General features: G+C 59.3%; 1 protein-coding gene across 8 annotated transcripts in view; it reads left to right on the top strand.

Moving 5' to 3' along the window:
* The window catches only part of LOC100513346 (mitochondrial import inner membrane translocase subunit TIM16), a 77522-nt gene that overhangs the window by 50461 nt on the left and 7812 nt on the right, over positions 1-19249 (top strand). For 2 of the 8 annotated variants that reach the window (XM_005662175.3, XM_021086692.1), the window contains exons 15-28: positions 256-382; positions 632-807; positions 1290-1398; positions 1508-1594; positions 1675-1817; positions 1891-1995; positions 2073-2158; positions 3124-3265; positions 3371-3460; positions 4311-4427; positions 4679-4814; positions 5215-5306; positions 5779-5865; positions 6383-6600. In XM_005662175.3, the coding sequence (XP_005662232.1) occupies positions 256-382; positions 632-807; positions 1290-1398; positions 1508-1594; positions 1675-1817; positions 1891-1995; positions 2073-2158; positions 3124-3265; positions 3371-3460; positions 4311-4427; positions 4679-4814; positions 5215-5306; positions 5779-5865; positions 6383-6400 (1515 nt within the window). In that variant the 3' untranslated portion in view covers positions 6401-6600. Of the gene's footprint in view, positions 1-255; positions 383-631; positions 808-1289; positions 1399-1507; positions 1595-1674; positions 1818-1890; positions 1996-2072; positions 2159-3123; positions 3266-3370; positions 3461-4310; positions 4428-4678; positions 4815-5214; positions 5307-5778; positions 5866-5982; positions 6601-10571; positions 10702-16933; positions 17019-17807; positions 17945-18277; positions 18344-18705; positions 18874-19249 lie in introns of those variants that run through there. The other 6 variants (XM_005662176.3, XM_021086693.1, XR_002342438.1 and 3 more) reach the window with 4 other exon arrangements.

A 19249-nucleotide genomic window follows, 5' to 3' on the forward strand; every position in this document is an offset into this window, starting at 1 on the left:
CGCCCACCCTCCTGCCAAGCCAGGAGCCAGTGGCTGTTACCTGCTGCCCCACGTGTAACGCTCTGCATACCCCTATGTCACCCCAGCCCCTGGCAGCCCCTGCCATTGCATCCCCACCCCGTGTCCCACGGCAGGGGCTTCCTGCCCAGCCCAGCATCCCAGCCCAGCATCCCAGCGTGACGATGTCAGCCTCCCCTCTCTCTCTGGTCAGCCTCTCTGCAGGGGCTGCCAGCTGACCCGGTGCTTCTCCCCCAGGACGGCTTCTCCTCCCCTCCCAGCTCACTGACTTCACCCTCCACGCCGTCCAGCCTGGGGCCCTCACTCTCCAGCACCAGCGGCATCGGCACCAGCCCCAGCCAGAGGTCCCTGCAGAGCCTGCTAGGTCAGTGCGGCAGGCCACACCTCCTCTGCTGCCCTCCTGCCTGCCCCCCGGCCCCCCAAGCGGAGGCGCTTCCTTGTGGGGCAGAGGGAGCCTTGTCTGGAAGATGGCAGCCTCCCGTCCCGTTCCCGGGCACCGTTCCGTGCTCAAGCCCGCACGGCCCTTCACTGGGGGAGCAGGCAGCCGGGACTCGGGGAGGGCCAGGCAGAGCCGCCCCCCATCCCATGGCTCCCCGTTCCTGCTGCCCACCAGGCCCCAGTTCCAAGTTCCGGCACACTCAGGGCACCGTCCTGCATCGTGACAGCCACATCACCAACCTCAAGGGGCTCAACCTCACCACACCCGGCGAGAGCGACGGCTTCTGTGCCAACCGGCTGCGTGTGGCCGTGCCCCTGCTCAGCAGTGGGGGGCAGGTGGCTGTGCTCGAGGTGAGGGACCCCACCCTGGTGTGCGCTGACCCACATCTCTGCGGGATGCTGAGGGCACACACCAACTCATGTTCTCTAAGTGCAAACCGTGTGCCAGGCACCTGCCCAGCGTCCCAGGCGGGGGTGCCATTCTTACCCCCATTTTACAGATGAGAGCCGTGAAGTACAGAGAGGCTCAGTGACGTGCAGGGTCACACGCTGTGTAAGTGGTGGAGCTGGGCATCGAACCCAGGTCACCTGAACCCCAATCCTGAGCTCTTTCCACCACTCCACGCTGCCCCCTCACTTCAGATCTCAGGGCCTCACGGTTGGCACTTGGGGCTCAGAGCACGAGGTGCCTGAGGCAGAGAGCTTGGGCCACCCACTGATGGGTCATTGGCTGCAGAGCGGTGGGCCCGGGCATGCTGCTTGCCCCGCAGCCCCTGGGGACCGGGCTGCTGTGCCCGTTGCTGATGGGCCTCTGGGCGGGGCACCCCCCACAGCTGAGGAAGCCTGGCCGTCTGCCTGACACAGCGCTGCCCACGCTGCAGAATGGGGCAGCCGTGACTGATCTGGCCTGGGACCCCTTCGACCTCCACCGCCTCGCTGTGGGTAAGGGGGCCGGGCTCTAGGCTTGAGAGAGGGGGCCGGGGTCCTGAAAAGGGCCAGGGGAAGCTTGGACGCCTGGGGCCCCGCAGTGCTGAGCCCGTGCTCTCCACAGCTGGTGAGGACGCCAGGATCCGGCTGTGGCGGGTGCCCCCAGAGGGCCTGGAAGAGGTGCTCACCACGCCCGAGGCCGTGCTCACAGGTCAGGCGGGCCCAGCTGGGGGTGGGGGGTGGACAGTGGCTCCTGAGGGACCCAGCATCACCCCCACCCTCCACCCCCAGGCCACACGGAGAAGATCTATTCTCTGCGCTTCCACCCGCTGGCGGCTGATGTGCTGGCCTCCTCTTCCTATGACCTTACCATTCGGATCTGGGACCTTCAGGCCGGAGTTGAGCGTCTGAGGCTGCAGGGCCACCGGGATCAGGTAGCACAGCTTTGGGGGCCGGTGCCCAGCCACGGGGTGAGAGGCTGCTTCTCACATGCGCTCCTGCCCCCAGATCTTTGGCCTGGCCTGGAGTCCCAATGGGCAGCAGCTGGCCACGGTCTGCAAAGACGGGCGCCTGCGGGTCTACGAGCCCCGAAGTAGCCCTGAGCCCTTGCAGGTGAGCAAGCTGGGCTGGGAGCGGCCCTCAGACCTGGCAGGAGTCCTGGCTGAGCCTCATGTGCTGTATCCCAACAGGAAGGCCCAGGGCCTGAGGGGGCCCGTGGAGCCCGCGTTGTCTGGGTGTGTGATGGTCACTGCCTTCTGGTGTCGGGCTTTGACAGGTGAGGACTCTGGGACCACCGTTCCCCAGACCTCAGCGGCCACCTGTGTCCCCCTCCCCCAGATACACATACCTGCCAGGCGTGGAGAACTTCACTTACTGAATGGGCAGATGAAGGAGGGAGGGGTGGGTGGAGGGAGGGAGAGAGGGAGGGAAGGATGGCTGGAGGGAGGGAGGGGTGGATGGAGGGATGGAAGGAGGGAGGGGTGGAAGGATGGATGGAAGGAGGGGGGATGGATGGAGGGAGGGAGGGGGATGGCAGGATGGAAGGAGGGAGGGGTGGATGGGGGGGATGGCAGGATGGAAGGAGGGGTGGATTGATGGCTGGAGGGAGGGGGGATGGCAGGATGGATGGAGGCGTGAGGCAATTGCAGGCTCAGAGGGCTGAGAGCCCTCCCTGGCTGCAAAAAATCCATGCCTGGTGGGAAGCTGACGAAGCCCACAAAACAGAACCAAGCCTCCTGGAGAGGCCCAGGTGTGGGCATTTCCCGCTCCGGAGGAAGGTTCAGGGAGGGCCTCCTAAGAGAGGTGTCATGTGAACTGGGTCACAGAGGGGCTGGTAACCAGAGACCCAAAGAGAAGGGCCGTCAACTCGGTGGGGGGGTGGGGGAACTGGCCCAGAAGGTGACCGGCCTGGCTGGAGCAGGAGACATGGAGCAGAATGTGTGGAGAAGGGTCCAGACCTAGTAGCCACGGTGGCCACAGGACAGGCACCAGGGCCAGGAGTGCGCCGAGCAAGTCCAAAAGGGCAGAGGCTGGGGACCAGGCATGGTTGGGATGCCGTTGCCTTAGGCCAGGCTGGTGGCTCCGAGGCTGGGTCTGGAAGGTTAGGCAGAGGCCTGTCCTCTCACCCCGAGGCCTGCAGGCCCCCAGTCCCCCAAGATCAGCCCTTGCTGGGGTCCCGGCCCTGCCCCAGGTCCCTTCAGCTCTGAGGACCTGTTCCTGCCCCCCACCCCTGCCCTGTAGCCGAAGTGAGCGCCAGCTGCTCCTGTTCTCGGCCGAGGCCTTGGCCAGTGGCCCCTTGGCAGTGCTGGGGCTGGATGTGGCTCCCTCAACACTGCTGCCCAGCTACGACCCAGATACCAGCCTGGTGCTGCTCACGGGCAAGGTGGGCTGGGGTGCTCAGGGCGGCGGGGGGGTGGGTGGCTAGGCAGGTGGGAGGAGGTGAGGGAGGGCAGCTAAAGCTGGCCACCTCACTGTGGCCATTCCGCAGGGCGATACCCGCGTGTTCCTGTATGAGCTGCTCCCCGAGGCCCCCTTCTTTCTGGAGTGCAACAGCTTCACATCGCCCGACCCCCACAAGGTGAGCCAAGCACACCCTCCCTGGTCCTCCTTCCCTCGGCGGGACCACAGGCTCCACGCCCTCTCGTGGCCACGTGGGGAAGTGCAGGGGCCTGTGGGGTCAGCGGGTCACTGGGCCATGGCGAGGCCGGCAGCTCAGGGAACTGGCGATGAACCTCAGCCATTATTACAAATTAAACCATGGAGTTCCCTTCCAGGAAAAACGTATCCCACTCTCGATGAGGACGCAGGTCAGATCCCTGGCCTTGCTCAGTGGGCTCAGGCTCCAGCGTTGCCGCGAGCTGTGGTGTAGGTCACATACATGGCTCGGATCCCACGTGGCTGTGGCTGTGGCTGTGGTGTAGGCTGGCAGCTACAGCTCTGCTACGACCCCCAGCCTGGGAACTTCCATATGCCATCGGTGGGGCCCTAAAAAGACAAAAAAAAACCAAAAAGCAACACTATTAAGTTTAAGCTTTATGAACCCACAAATAAGTGACATTAAAGGCCAAGGCGAAAGATACTTTATGTCTCACCTTCTGGTTGTATTACTTGATTTTACTGTTGTTCGTGCTCTTGAGGTTATTCACATCAGTGGGCCTCATCCAGCAGAAATATAGCAATGCTCTCTTCCCAAGTCTGCATTCACCTGCTCAGGTTGATGGTGTGACATTGGCCGCGGTGGGAGTTTTCACACCACGGAGATAGGCAGACACGATGGGCCGAGGCATTCTTCCTCCAGAGAGCCAGCTGTTAAACATCCCACCTCTGTCCAGGGATAAGCCCTGGCCCTGGCGGTCCTGAGTGAGGGGTGCTGCACCCTGGGGGCCCAGGGGCGCCCCCGTGAGCTCCGGCTTCCCCTGCCGCCCCAGGGCTTCGTTCTCCTGCCCAAGACGGAGTGTGAGGTTCGGGAGGTGGAGTTCGCCCGCTGCCTGCGACTTCGCCAGACCTCCCTGGAGCCCGTCGCCTTCCGGCTGCCCCGAGTCAGGGTGAGCTTGGGGGCTCAGCATGCCAGTGCCCAGTGCCCTCTTCCTGATCCCTTTCAGTCACTTTGGGGCCTGACTGCTCTTGTCACCAAACTGCTGCGCTCACTCCTCTTTGGGGCACTTGTCCCCCTTTCTCTGCTAACACCCTGAAACTCCACATGGGGACCCTGGGCCTGCCCCCGCCGCAGTGCACGCCTGTGTGCCCTCTGCCTCTGGTCTGTGCCTCAGGACATCCCCTTCCCCATTCCCCGCAGAAAGAATTCTTCCAAGATGATGTGTTTCCAGACACCGCTGTGAGCTGGGAGCCGGTGCTCAGTGCCGAGGCCTGGCTGGGAGGTGCTAACGGGCAGCCCCGGCTTCTCAGCCTGCAGCCCCTCGGCATGACCCCAGGTAGGATCAGGGACTGGGGGGGCAGGAGGGAAGTGGGTGAGTGGGTGAGGGTTGGAGAAAGGGGCGGAGGCCCACGTCTGACCCCCGCATCCCTGCTGGCATGCAGAAGCCTCTAGAGTGCCCACGGGAGGGGTGGTTGCTCTCGGGGCTTGGTCTCTGAGCCCCTGAGGGTGGGGCCCAGGGCCTGGGTTTCCATCTCAGGCCCCACCCCCAGCACAGGCACCTGTGCATAGCTTGGTGCCCAGGGCAGGCCTTGTGAACTGAGGGCTGAGTAGCTGTTAATGCCACCTCTGGGGTCTCTGCCACATATTCCCCAGGGGGCTGGTACCAAAGGGTTGGGCCAGGAGCCTCCTCCTAGTGGACTCTCTGATGCCTGATGCTTGTTGCTGTCCTGCCCCAGTGAGCCAGGCCCCCCGGGAAGCCCCTGCCCGGCGGGCCCCACCTTCAGCACTCTACCTGGAAGAGAAGTCGGACCAGCAGAAGAAGGAAGAGGTAGGCATGGGAGAGGCTGGCCAAGGGGGGCACGGGGTCCTGGCTACACCGGCAGGTTGCCCTTTAGCTCTCTGGTCCCACCCAGATGGGGCCAGGAGCCAGGGTCACCCACCTCTCAATTGGCCAGCTTGCTGGCTGAAGCTGACCACTGCTGCCCCCAGGCCACGGGGCTGGGGAAGCCAGGGAGGGGCAGAGAGAGGCCCTGTCCGGCCAGTCCCAGTCCAACCCGATGCATGGGACCCTGCTTGGGACCCTGGTGCAGGTTTGAGTTTCTGAGGCCACTAGTCTGTGACTCTGCAGCTCCATGCCACAGCTGCCTGTCTGGCTCCCCTGTCTCTGCCGAAGTGTCTTTTTCAGTGAAAATCATCAGCCCTGTAATGAAAACGACTCTTCCATGACCTTGAACCTTGGGGTTCGAGCTGGGATCTGACATTATCCCTCCCTTCCCCCTTCTCCCCATCCCCTCTCCCAGCTGCTGAGCGCCATGGTGGCGAAGCTGGGGAACCGCGAGGACCCTCTCCCACAGGACTCCTTCGAAGGGGTGGACGAGGACGAGTGGGTGAGTGGACGAGTGGGCCCGGCCTGCCTGCCAGGCCTCCCCCATGCCCCCCGCAGCAAGCGCCACCCCCTTGCCAGGCCCGCTCACCCGCCTGCCACGCCGGCTTTATTTCCCCAGGACTAGCCTGGCCACCAGCCACCTCTAGCCTCACGTGCCTCTGCCACCTCCGAGAGCCACCTCGTGCCCGCACCACCTCATGTCTCGCCCTCAGCCTAGAAGACAGCCCGGCTCACCTCCTCCCAGAAGTTCGGGCTGCCCTCCGCTCTTTGGCGCTTCCATGGCCTCTGGGCCCTGCTGCATTTCCATGGATTGTCCACACCTCTGCTTTTTCTGGGCCCGGCTGCTCCTCCTCAGCTGCCCGCCAGCACGTGGAGCCCGGGGTGTGGGGGTGGGGAGGGCTGGGGGCACAGCACTGGGCTTCTTGTCCCCTGCACTGACCTGGGCTGGTCCCGGCTTGGCTGGCTGTACCCAGCCCCTTCAGGTGTGACATGGTGCCCCATCTTGCCTGCTGCTCCAGTTCCGGCCAAGAGCCTAGGGGGCTGGTCCCCCGCCAGGCCATTGGGAGCAGCACCAGCCCAGGGGCACCTAGGACCAGTCACCCTTCTGCCCAAGCTTGGAACCAGGAAGGCTGAGCATCACAGAGCTGATCGCCCAGCTGAAGGGGGCGCGAGCCCGCAGGAACTGGCCTGCACCTGCCCTGGGTGTTTTCAGCCATTAAACTTTTCTAACCCGTCACCCCTCGTGTCGCTGTGGTCTCTGGGATGGCTGGAAGGGGCAGGGGACGGGAGGGTGGGTAAGGGCGGCTTGGCCCCTGTCCCAGGCCTCTCCTGCTCCTGCTGCGAGTTCATTCGTTCATCCAGCCCTGGTACCTGGCAGGGCTCCAGATGGCAGCGCCTGTAATGCACAGGGGCACCGGGCTCCTCATGGCCCTGGGTATCGTCTTTCCTCGCAGGGGAGCCAGTTGAGGGCGGGAAAGCCAGTCTTGTGCGGAGGCTGTAAAGTTGATAAACGGCATGAAAGGGAGCACGTGGGATGTGGGGGACGCGGTGTGGATGCTCTGAGAAGGGACGTTTAAGCCCAGAACTAAGATCTGAAGGTCCCGAAGCCATGGAAAGAGCCCTGAGCAGCACGTTCAGACAAAAGAAGGAGTGGCCCGGGCGCCGAGGGAAGAGGAATTGGGAGAGTTGGAGGAAAGGGAGGAGGGGCAGTGCTCCCGGATGTAGTCTATGTACCAGGCAGCCCGACTTTGATTCATTCAACAGATGTTTGTTGAGTGCCTTCCATGCGCCAGCTGCCCTTCCAGGAGAGGAAGAAAGAGGTCAAGGTCCTGCCCACCAGGAATCCTCCTTCTAGCGCCAGGGAATGGATAATAAACACACAGATAAGTGATACAGGAGTTCCCATCATGGCTCAAAAGAATTGAATCCGGGGAGTTCCCGTTGTGGCGCAGTGGTTAACGAATCCGACTAAGAACCATGAGGTTTCGGGTTCGGTCCTTGCTCTTGCTCAGTGGGTTAACCATCCGGCGTTGCCGTGAGCTGTGGTGTAGGTTGCAGACGCGGCTCGGATCCCGCGTTGCTGTGGCTCTGGCGTAGGCCAGTGGCTACAGCTCTGATTCAACCCCTAGCCTGGGAACCTCCATATGCCGCGGGAGCGGCCCAAGAAATAGCAACAATAACAACAACAACAACAAAAAAAGACAAAAGACAAAAAAAAAAAAAAAGATTTGAATCCGACTAGTATCCATGAGGACGTGGGTTCGATCCCTGGCCTCGCTCAGTGGGTTGGGGATCTGGCATTGCCGTGAGCTGTGGTGTAGGTCCCAGACGTGGCTTGGATCTGGTGTGGCTGTGGCTGTGGCCGTGGGGTAGGCAGGAAGCTGCAGCTTCCATTTGACCCCTAGCCTGGGAATCTCCATGTGCAGCGGGTGCTGCCCTAAAAAGCAAAAACCAAAACAGTGTGGTAGAATGTGATAAGAGCATCAGGGGCAAAAAAAGGGGGTCATGAATGGAGGTTTAAATCAGGCACAAAAGGATGATTCAGTGTTTGTGAAACCCAGAACACCCAGGTCCCTGAGACGGAAGGCAGGTTAGTGCTCCCCAGGGGGCGGGGGAGGGGGAGATGGGCAGAGACTGCTAACGGGTGCGGTGGTTTTTTTTGGGGGGCGGGCATGACTATGTTCTAGAATTAATGGTAATTGTTGCAGAGCCTTGTGAAGGTACTAAAAAACACTCACTGGTGCATTTCAAAAGAGTGAAATGGGCAGTTCCCATCTTGGCTCAGCGGTAAGGAAGCTGACTAGGATCTGTGAGGATGCAGATTCCATTCCTGGCCTCGCTCAGTGAGTTAAAGGATCTGGCGTTACCGTGAGCTGTGGTGTAGGCCACAGATGTGGCTTGGATCCTGTGTTGCTGTGGCTGTAGCTCTGATTAGACCCAGCATCTGTAGCTCTGATTAGACCCCTAGGCTGGGAACGTCCATATGCTGCCGGTGCAGCCCTAAAAAAAAAAAAGGGTGAATTGTATGGTGTGTGAATTCTTTCTCAATAAAGCTAGTATTAAAAAAGCAGGGAGGAGTTTTCCCTTTGTGGCATAGTGGAAACGAATCTGACTAGGAACCATGAGGTTGTGGGTTCGATCCCTGGCCTCACTCAGTGGGTCAAGGATCCGGCATTGCCGTGAGCTGTGATGTAGGTCACAGACATGGCTCGGATCTGGCGTTGCTGTGGCTGTGGTGTAGGCCAGCAGCTACAGCTCCGATTCGACCCCTAGCCTGGGAACATCCATGTGCCGCAGGTGCAGCCCTAACAAACAAACAAAAAAGCAGAGAGTGAAACTTTTCAGGAATTGGTCCCATGTTTTGATCAATGAATTCAAATGTCATCCATTTTTTTTCTTTTTTTCTTTTTTTTTTTTTTGTCTTTGGTCTTTTTAGGGCCGCATCAAGGCACATGGAGGTTCCCAGGCTAGGGGTCGGATCTGGGCTGTAGCCACTGTCCTACACCACAGCAGCAACCACAGCAGCGGCGTGGCTCCAAGACCCATCTGTGACCTATGCCACAGCTCATGGCAATGCTGGATCCTCGACCCACTGAGCAAGGCCAGGGATCGCACCCTCATCCTCACGGATACTAGTTGGGTTCATTAACCACTGAGCTGTGACGGGAACTTCATCATCCATTTTCTTAATTTCGTTTTCTGCCTATAATTCCAGAGCCCAAATGGAACTGGATTCTTGTCACTTATAAAAGGGAAAATGGGATTTCCACTGGGAGCAGTTCAGCTCTACTCACTAGTGCAAAGCATTTGTTCTAAATAAACTGATGTATACTTTTTTCAAAAAAAAAAAAAAAAAAAAAGCAGAGAGTGGAGTTCCCATGAGGGCTTGGCAGAAACAAATCTGACTAGTATACATGAGGACACAGGTTCTATTCCTGGCCTCAGTGGATTAAGGATCCCACCTTCCTGTCAGATGTGGTATAGGTCACAGATATGCCTTGAATCTGGCGTTGCTGTGGCTGTGGTGTAGACCAGTCGCTACAGCTCCAATTCAGCCCCTAGGCTGAGAACCTCCATATGCCTAGGGTACAGCCCTAAAAAAACAAAAGAAAAAAAAGTTCCTGTTGTGGCTCAGCAGGTTAAGAACCTGACTAGTGTCCATGAGGACAGTCATTCGATCCCTGGCTTTACTCAGTGGGTTCAGGATCCAGCCTATGCTGCAGCATAGGTCAAAGATGCTTCTCAGATCCCACGTTGCTCTGGCTATGGTGTAGGCTGGCAGCTGCAGTTCCGATTCGACCCCTAGCCTGGAAACTTCCCTATGCCACAAGTGTGGCCCTAAAAAGACAAAAAGAAAAAATTAAGGAAAAGGAGGAGTTCCCTGGTAGCTCAGTGGATTAAGGATTCTGCATTGTCACTGCTGTGGCTCAGGTTAAGGAACTTCTGGATGCCACAGGCACAGCCAAAAAAAAAAAAAAAAAAAGGAAAAAAAGAAAAAAGTGGAGTTCCTGCCATGGCACAGTGGGGTAAGAATCTGACTACAGCAGCTCAGGTCACTGCAGAGGTTTAGGTTCCATCCCCAGCCCAGCACAGGGACTGAGGATCCAGCATTACCATAGCTGTGGCTCCGGTGGCAGCTGCAGCTTGGTTTCAGTCCCTGACTCAGGAACGTCCGTGGGTGAGGCCTTAAAATAGATAAATAATTTTAAAAAATTAAAAAAAGGGGGGGGGAGAAAAAAAGGAAGAAAAAGAAAAGCAAAGGAACAAGGACAAATCGCAATGATGGCAGGGGGTCAGGGTGGGCCTCGCTGAGAAGGTGAGGTTTGAACAAAGACTTGAAGGAGGAGGGAGAGAGCCCTCTTTCCCAGCCAGAAGGAACCTGGAATGAAACCTATTTTGAAGTTTACTGTTTTCTTAAATATTTGTGGGAATGTGGCATCTTACTCATGTTTGTGCGGTGTTGTATCTTTATCGCATATCTTTTAGTCCCAAATATTTTGGCAAAATGAAGGGAAGAAATAGCCCCACATTTGACCGGTGTTATTCCATTGCTCCTAGCGCCTCGGGGATGAGCAGGAGAGCCAGAGGCTCCTCAGACTACCCATCAGCAGCCTCCGTGGTCTCCCTCCGGAGCGCGGGAGGCTGAGGGAGGCCCCGCCCTAACCCCGCCCAGGAGCCCCCGCCCTAACCCCGCCCTTCCAGTTTGAAGCAATGCGCATGCCCAGCGCACGCGCTCTTCTCAGCCTCCCTTGACCTCTGACCCGCCGGCCGCCCTTGAGCCCGGGTCGCGGGGCCAGGAAGCCGGAGCCCGGGCCCTTGAAGCAGAGCGGCCGCCATGGTGAGGCCCGGGGAGGGGGGCGGAGGGTTGGCCGTTCGGGGCCGGGGCCGGAGCGGGGAGTTCCAGCCGGGCTGCGGGAAGCGTGTACGGAGGGAAGCGGGGACCGGGGGTGTCGCAGCTGGGGGAACCGAGGCGGGCGCTGGGGACCTCGGGGGCTGGGAGAGCCGTCCGGCTGCAAGGCAGAGGGGGCCTGGCGGGCCGGGGAATACCCAGCAGATGCGGTCGCCCTGTGCGCCAGCCACGTGCTAGCAGCCCAAAGTCGAGACTCGTCCGGCCCGCGACCCTCTGTCACGGGGCCAGTTGATGTTGTCCCCCTATTATTGTCCTCATTTGAAAGCTGGTAAAACTGGTTTCGGGACTTCCACAAGGAGGTGGCAGAACTGGGACTTGAACCAGGCGCTGGGATAGCGAAAACAGTGGTCCTTTGGCACCCAGAGCCAGCCGGAAGATCTGGGCCACCCTAGCTACATCCGTCACTTAATTGGTAACCTTTAAAAGTGCAGGGTTCTGAGCTCTATCCCGGGAAGGTCTGTAAACATAAGGTCCCCAAGGGATTGAGGCAGCCGTTTTGGGGAGCCACTTCTTGACTGACAGTGATGAGAGCTTACGAGTGCCTGCCCCAAGCCGAGGCTTAGCTTCCCGTTTAAGTCTTAGGAAGTCGGCCCTGTCCCTGTCCCCACTTCTACAGATAAGGAACCTGAAGCTCAGAGCATCTAAGTCCTCCAGGGTCACTCATCCCAGTTTTGAGCCCAGCTCCTTCTGTATCCTGAGACTCCACACATAGCACCACGTTGTTCCTGCCTTGTAGTAGTCACTGCGGTGTTCTGAGGACCCTCCCCTGAACTGGGTCTTTGTTTGTTTGTTTGTCTGTTCTGCTTTTTAGGGCCACACCCTGCAGCACAGGGAGGTTCCCAGGCTAGGGGTCACATAGGAGTGGCAGCTGCCAGCCTACGCCACAGCCACAGCAACATCAACATCAGATCCAAGGCTAGTCTGCGACCCACACCACAGTTTATGGCAACACTGGATCCCCAGCCCACCCACCATGCAAGGCCGGGGATCGAACCCACAACCTCGTGGTTATTAGTTGGACTTGTTTCTGCTGAGCCACGATGGGAACTCCTGAGCTGGGTCTTTCACACACATTCCTGTGTGTAACTCAGAGTCCCCCTAGAGGGGTCTGGTGGAATGTGGCTCTGGAGGAGTTGGTTACCTTAAAGGAGAGAGCTGGCAAGTCTGTATAATAGGACAATATGACAGTGTGCTCATGGGAGAAGAAAGGGCAATGGGAGGAGCCTAGGAAGATCACTCAGAATGGGGATGGGAAGTTCCCCTTTGCGGCTCAGGGATAAGACATCATGAGCCCGACTAGTATCCACGAGGATATGGGTTTGATCCCTGGCCTTGCTCGGTGGGTTAAGGATCCGGCATTGCGGTGCGCTGAGGTGAAGGTTGCAGACACAGCTTGGATCCCGCGTTGCTGTGGTTGCGGTGTAGACTGGCAGCTGCAGCTCTGATTTGACCCCTAGCCTGGGAACTTCCACATGCCACAGGTGTGGCCCTAAAAAGCAAAAAAAAAAAAAAAAAAAAAAAAAAAGAATGGGGGTGACATGAGCTAAGGTGGGTTTTGTTTTTGTTTTTTTTTTTTTGTCTCTTAAGGGCTGCACCCTTGGCATATGTAAGTTCCCAGGCTAGAAGTCTAATGGAAGATGCAGCTGCCAGCCACAGCCACAGCCACAGCCACAGCCACACTGGATCCAGGCCTCATCTGCAACCTACGCCGCAGCTTGCAGCAATGCCAGATCCTTAACCCACTGAGTGAGGCCAGGGATCCAACCGAGTCCTTATGGATGCTAGTCAGGTTCTTCACCTGCTGAGCCCCGACAGGACTGTCTGAGTCTTAAAGGACTCCAGGTTTTGACGCAGTATCAGAGTAGGAGGGAGGGTATCAGGGTTAATGGGTATGGAGTTTGGCGGGGCGGTGGGGGAGATAATTAAAATGTTCTGGAACTAGGGATGGTCACATAGCTGTGTGTAAATCCTAGAAAGCTCCCAACTGCACTTGAGACGAGGAAGTTGGGTGGTGTGTGAATTCAGAGCTGCGGAGACCCGGGATAAAGCAGGAGAGCCAGTCCTGCAGAGATAGCGTGCCCGCAGCACGTGCACTGGAGAGTGAACTAGAGACGTCATTTGTAGCCGGACGAACCGGGGCTGCCGAGCTGCAAGGTGGACTGAACTGGCCGGCAGTTGGCTGTGGCGGTCGTGGAGAATTGTGTGTGTGTTGCAGGGGCATGGCCAGAGGGAGTGAGAGGCTTTTGGAAACCCTGTCACATGTCCTATTCATTCCTGTGTGTATGGGGCACCTGCTGTGCCAGCCTCAGCCCAGGCCCCAGGCATGTCAGGGCACACATGACCGTTGTGGTCCCGACTTCCCTCCTGTTGTGATGCCAGCAGCTCCTTGCAGGGGCCCTCGGGGAGGAGAGCCCCCTTCCTGTGTTCTTGAGAAAGGGGCAAGTCTGTGGCAGTCTCTGCCCACCAGCCTGAGGAGCTGTGCCTTGAGGGCAGCATTGCAGTCAGCGTCCTCAGCCAGGCCCCCTTCCTAGGGCACCTGAAGTGGGGTAAACTGCATTCCTGCGCGCTCCCCGCCCCCCGGCGCCTGTGTGCTTCGCCCCATCTGCAGGGCTTTGGTTGTGCATCGGGCCACAGGGCTCCCCAGGTGGGAGAGCGTAACATGCTGTCCGCAGAGTCCCAAGCACGGGGTCCTGTGGCGCTGAGCCCTGCTCCTCGACTCTCAGCTTAGCCTGAGTTGAATGCTGGGTCAGCCACTTGCTCTTGCCCAGGGTCTCCAGGCCCACGTGTCAGTCAGTGGACTCTGGGGTGTTTTGGGCTTTTCTGGGAGAGGCCTTAGCCAGCGGCTGTCTTCATCTCCTGTGGTAGCTGCAGCTGGCAGTTCTGTGCTCCCCGTGCATCCTCAGCTCTGAGCATAGCTGCCCCACAGCTGGCTCACCACAGGTGTCTGGGTGTTGAGGAAGTGGGTGAGAGGCTTGGCTGCAGGCAGGATCTGGTATGGAAGCAGAGGCAGCTGCTGAGCTTCTCTGGACCTGCCACTGTGGGACCCTCTGCTTGGTTTTAGTGCCTTGCCTCCTGAGGGCCTTAGAGCATCCTATAAAGAAGGTATTATTCTCCCTGTTTTGCAGATAAGAAAGCTGAGGTTCAGGGAGTTCCTGGGTTGCAAACCCAGCTAGTGTCCATAAGGACGTGGATTCAATCCCTGTCCTCACTCAGTGGGTTAAGGATTCAGCATTGCTGTGAGCTGCGGTGTAGGTTGTAGACATGGATCCCGTGTTGCTGTAAGCCTGCAGCTGTAGCTCCAATTTGACCCATAGCCTGGGAACTTCCTTCCATATGTCGAAGGTGTGGCCCTAAAAAGCAAAAAAAAAAAAAAAAAAAAAAAAAAGAGAGAGAGAGAGAAAGAAAAAGAAAAGAAAACAGGTTCCGAGAGGTGGAGTGATTTACCCAGGGCCACACAGCTGGCAAGAGGCAAAGCTGGGATCCAGCCTTCTCACTCCTCTTCCCCGCTGCTTCTAGGGAACACAGCCTTGTTTTTTGCAGCCTTCTCCCCTGAGGCATCAGAGGGTCTGTCAGGCCAGCTGCTGTGTTGGCAGCAGTTTTGTTACTCCTCAGTGCCTGGCCAGGGTCAGGTTTTGTGAAACAAAGAGTAGCAATAAATGAAAACAGCACTTACTGAGCACCTACCCCATCATCCGGCTCTGTGACTTTACAAGCATTATCTCATTTAATCCCAGTGGCAGCCATAGGGGATTAAATGTTGGCCACGTTTTCCTAGAGAGGAAACTGAGGCTCTAGGACACTGGGAGCTTGTCCAGGGCAACGCAGCTGGGATTTGCACACGGGTGAGCCCAAAGCTTGTCTGTGTAACCTCTGCTTCACTGCCTCCCCTGGGAGATGCCTCCCGTAGGAACCTCGGCGACTGCAGTGGGTGGACCAGGCAGCTCCCTTGGGCAGCAGGGTAGCCTCTGAACCTTTGCAGGATGGGGCAGCCTGCCCCGTGGCCATGGAGCTCTAGCAGCAGGAACCATGGGCCCCCGTGCAGGGGGTCGGGGGAGCTGCCCAGTCACAGGCTCAGCTCTTAAGCTTTGCTTTTTAGTGACAGTCAGCCGCCCTGGGCAGAGAAGGGAACACCTGAGTGCGAGGCCGCGCAGCGGTGCTCTGAGGCCTGGCGGGAGCTCCCTCCAAGTTGAGGGAACTGTTGGAGTCAGCTGCCTCCTGTCAGCCTCTCTGTCCCTTAGTCAGGACCAGCTGTCCATCTCAGAGCCTCCTGTCCCCCTTGGGAGAGGCTTTAGGCTGGGGGTGGGGGGAGCCAGGTGAGCCTTCCCAGCGGCCTCCTCTGCACAACAGCGCAGCCCCACCCTCTGATCACTGGAGGGTGTTCCCTGAGCTTTGCTCTCTGGTGTGAAATATGGGCTTTGTGAAATTTCCACCCACTTGTGAAATCCGAAGCCACTTCCCATTTATTAACTCCTTCTAATGGTCCAGAACCATATCCCACCCCACCCGTTAGGGAGGCCACCAAGGCCGGTTCTGGAGTCTGGATTCCACTGGAATCTGCCAGCCCCTCTTCGGCCTCTGTGGAGTCCTTATCCTTTCATGTGTGGAGTCACCCTCCCTGCAGACCCTGGGGTCCTGGGTGAGGTGGGCAGCCTGGGGATGCTGTGGCCAATGGCACTGGCTGTGGGTTTTCTGCCCACCTTCCCCCAGGTACTAGCTGTGTGTCTTCAGGGTGGTCACTAAACCCCTCTGTTCCAGTGTCTTGCATTGTCAGGATTAAATGGCCCAGTAAAGGGAGTTCCCTTGTGGCTCAGTGGTTCACGAATCCGACTAGGAGCCATGAGGTTGCGGGTTTGATCCCTGGCCTCGCTCAGTGGGTTGAGGATCTGGCGTTGCCGTGAGCTGTGGTGTAGGTTGCAGATGCGGCTCGGATCCCGCATTCCTGTGGCTCTGGCGCAGGCCGGCAGCTGCAGCTCCGATTAGACCCCTAGCCTGGGAACCTCCATATGCTGAGGGAGGGGCCCTAGAAAAGGCAAAAAGACCAAAAAAAAAAAAAAGAAAAGAAAAAGGCCCAGTAAATAGAATGTGTTTGGCACAGTGCTGGCTGCCCTGGAGGAGCCTGCACTTGTCGGAAAGCCCTTGGACGGGCCAGTGCGGGGGGTGGGGGGGGGGCACGGGCACTGAGCGCTCTCCCCACGTCCTCCGAGCGCTCGGGTTTGTACCATGCTTATAACACTCACGCACTGTTTGTAATCTCTGGTCTCTGTGTTTCCTGTCTGGGCCCTTTCCCCATCTTACCTCCTCACATTTTCCATGTCCCCTGGGCTCTGGGCTGCTCGCAGGCACCCCTTACACTCTCCCCCGTGTTGGGCTCCCCTGGACTCTCTGCCCAGAAAGCCTTTCTATTCCCATCAGGATTCTACCTGCCCTGGAAGTGCCATGGCCTCCTAGAGTCCCCAGCCTTTCCTCAGGTGCCCGTCACCTCTCCACGCCTCTGGTCACCCTTGGTAGGACACCCCCCTCATCTCCGCCTTGCGGTCGTTGGGTAGAAGACCACTGCCTGCTCCGCTGGAGGGGCTTTCCTGCCAAGCCCGGCCCGGTCCTGTGTACCGCTGTGGCCCCGGTGCCGCTTGAGTGGAGGCGCGAGCTGTGGAGGAGCAGGGCCCAGCCGGCCCTCCGTCCCCGCTGTATTGTCTACATGCCCGCCTAGTGGGCTTTGTCTCTGGAGGGCGGAGGGTGTTTTGTTCTCCTGCTGGGTCAAATGGATCGACGAGAATTAGAATGGCCCTGTGTTTTCCCACCAGTGGGACGAAGGTTGGTCCAGCCGGGCTCAGATGCACAGGAAGCGGCCTTGGCGGTGGCGGTGGTGGCAAGGTGAGGGGTGCGTCTGGGACGGGCCCTGAGTTCTGGCTCCCAGGCCACTTTGCCTTGGCTCCTGTCCTCCTCTTCTGCAGACCAAGGGAGAGTCCTGGCCTTCCGTCCCCTGAGCATCCCGAGCAGAAGTTTTTATCAGGGTGCTTTGGAGGAAGTGGTCCGTGGCTTCTGCTCTGCGCTTCCTTCCCTCAGCCCTCCAGGAGCTTTGCCACCCAGCCGCCACCCCCAGGGTCCGTCTTTCGGGGCCCTGAGCATGCCACCTGCTAACAGGTGCCTGCTTTGCCCGTAGGCCAAGTACCTGGCCCAGATCATCGTGATGGGCGTGCAGGTGGTGGGTAGGGCCTTTGCCCGCGCCCTGCGCCAGGAGTTTGCAGGTAGGCTTGGGCCCCTGTCCCCCTGGGCTGGGAGGGCACTTCCGCCTGGGTCAGATTTTCCCCACAGCCGTGGGCCCCTCACACTGGGCCAGTTGTGAAAGTAGGGACCCTCTGTGAGCTGGGGTTCTGGCAGCTCAGGTGGCCTCAGGCACCTCCCATGGGGGCAGGGCTGGACTTTGGGGCATTCCCATAAAAAAGAGACCTGGCAGGCATAGCATCCAGCCAGCAGTCAGGCTCTGGCCCTCCTGGCCACCTGGTTTCGTAAGTAAAGTATTTTTGGAGCACTGCTTTCTAGTTGCTCGAGCTTTCTGCCTCTCGCTGCTTTCCAGGCGGGATCCAGTGATTGCAACATGGACTATTTGGCCTGCAGAACCTAAAATGTTTATTCTCTGACCCGTAAGGAAAGTGCCCTGGCTCCTGAGTCTAGAGTTACTGAAAGGGAAGAGGTCACCCAAGCGGCCTGCCTTGGCGACCTGGGTGACATGGGGAAGCCTCCCCCTACTCCCTAAATGGCTGTGCACCGGGGTGGGAGGGCAGGGGAGAGGAGAGACAGAGTCACTTTGTGGTCTAGGTTGGGGCCCCGAGGCCAGGTTTGACCAGCCCCTGCCCCTGTCTCCCCCTGTGGGAGACACTTTGCTGCTCCCACCCTCCACCCCCTAACCCCTGAGGAGAAGAGATGCCCTCTGGCCCTGTGTGACCCTCCCATGCCACCTGGCGGCGGTGAGCTGCCCACTTGGGAGGCCCTGGGGAGCTCCGGGCTGCTGGGTACTCACCCATGTGTCCACACAGCCAGCCGGGCAGCAGCTGATGCACGGGGACGTGCCGGACACCAGTCTGCAGCCGCCTCCAACCTCTCTGGCCTCAGCCTCCAGGAGGCCCAGCAGATTCTCAATGTCTCCAAGCTGAGCCCCGAGGAGATCCAGAAGGTAAGGCCACCAGGCCATCTCCGAGACAAGCAGACCAGAACTGGGGGGTCAGGGGAGGGAGGTGGGCAGAAAGGGGCGGTAGTGGGGGCTCTGACTGCAGCCCGCTGGAGTCACTGGTGGAGCCATCGTCACCTCTTGGTGTTTAGGCCCAGGGCTGCAGTGGCAGAGACGCAGCACCTGCCCGCTGTCCTGCCCCTTGGCGTCACGGCGGCTTCTGGGTTGCGGGGGTGGAGGGGTGAGCCCTTTCGCTTTCCTTCTTTGTCACCTCCTAGCTCCCCCCGCCTCTGTAACCCGGGGACCGCACACCCCCTCACCGTCTCCCCTCCTCTGCAGAACTACGAACACCTCTTCAAAGTGAATGACAAATCCGTGGGTGGCTCCTTCTACCTGCAGTCAAAGGTGAGTGCTGGGAGGAGGGGGGCCACGAGGCCTCTCTCCCTGCACGCCCCCCTTTCCAGGCAGTTCAGAACTTGGTGGGGAGAAAGGGGCCCTGAGTAGTCCCTTGGCTGCTGCTCCACGCGGCCCAGTGTAACCCTCGGCAGGGGCCCTCTGGGCAGCTGTGGTTTTAAGGACCAGGACTGCCAGCTGGCGGAGTGCCGGAACCAGCCCTGAGCTCCCGCGCATTTGTGTGCGCCTGGGCTGCTCACTCCCCGGGAGGAGGCCCCCAGCCCACTTGCGCTGTCACCTCTGACCTGCCCACGGCTCTTGGGGAAAATCTGATGGGAAGAGGCCGTCCTGCCTCACTGTGCGACCCCCCCCAGGTGGTCCGCGCGAAGGAGCGGCTTGAGGAGGAACTCCGCATCCAGGCCCAGGAGGACAGAGAGCGCCAGCAGACGCCCGGAACGTGACCCCACGGCTCGGCCCGCCCCACCCTGCCCGCCACCTCTAATTTATAGCTCGGTAATAAATGTCTTCTCTGTGTTTCTTGAGTGTGCACGTCCAGATTCCAGAAGGCAGGCTGCTCTTCTGTCAGTCCCGGGCTGCACGTACAGGGGATGATGCGGGGCAGTGGCGTCCGCCTGCCTGTTACAGACTCTGACACCCAGTGGGGCCAGGGCCCCATTTGTCCAAGGAGAGCTGGTCACGTACCAGACGCAGCCAGTCCTGCTGCCCCAGTGCCAGTGGCAGGCCTCCCTCCGCATCGGCGGCTGTCCCACTGGTGGCAGAGCCCCAGGCCCCTGAGCCGGCCGCAGGCTGCCTTGCCCTGAGGTGGGCTGGGCTCTAGCATCTTGGTGACCCGGGGGCCGCTCCAGGGCGCCGGGGAAGGCTTTGCCAGCCTCTGTTGCACCCAGGTCGGGCAGTGGG

Source organism: Sus scrofa, chromosome 3, assembly GCF_000003025.6.
Source record: "Sus scrofa isolate TJ Tabasco breed Duroc chromosome 3, Sscrofa11.1, whole genome shotgun sequence".
Classification (NCBI taxonomy): domain Eukaryota; kingdom Metazoa; phylum Chordata; class Mammalia; order Artiodactyla; family Suidae; genus Sus; species Sus scrofa.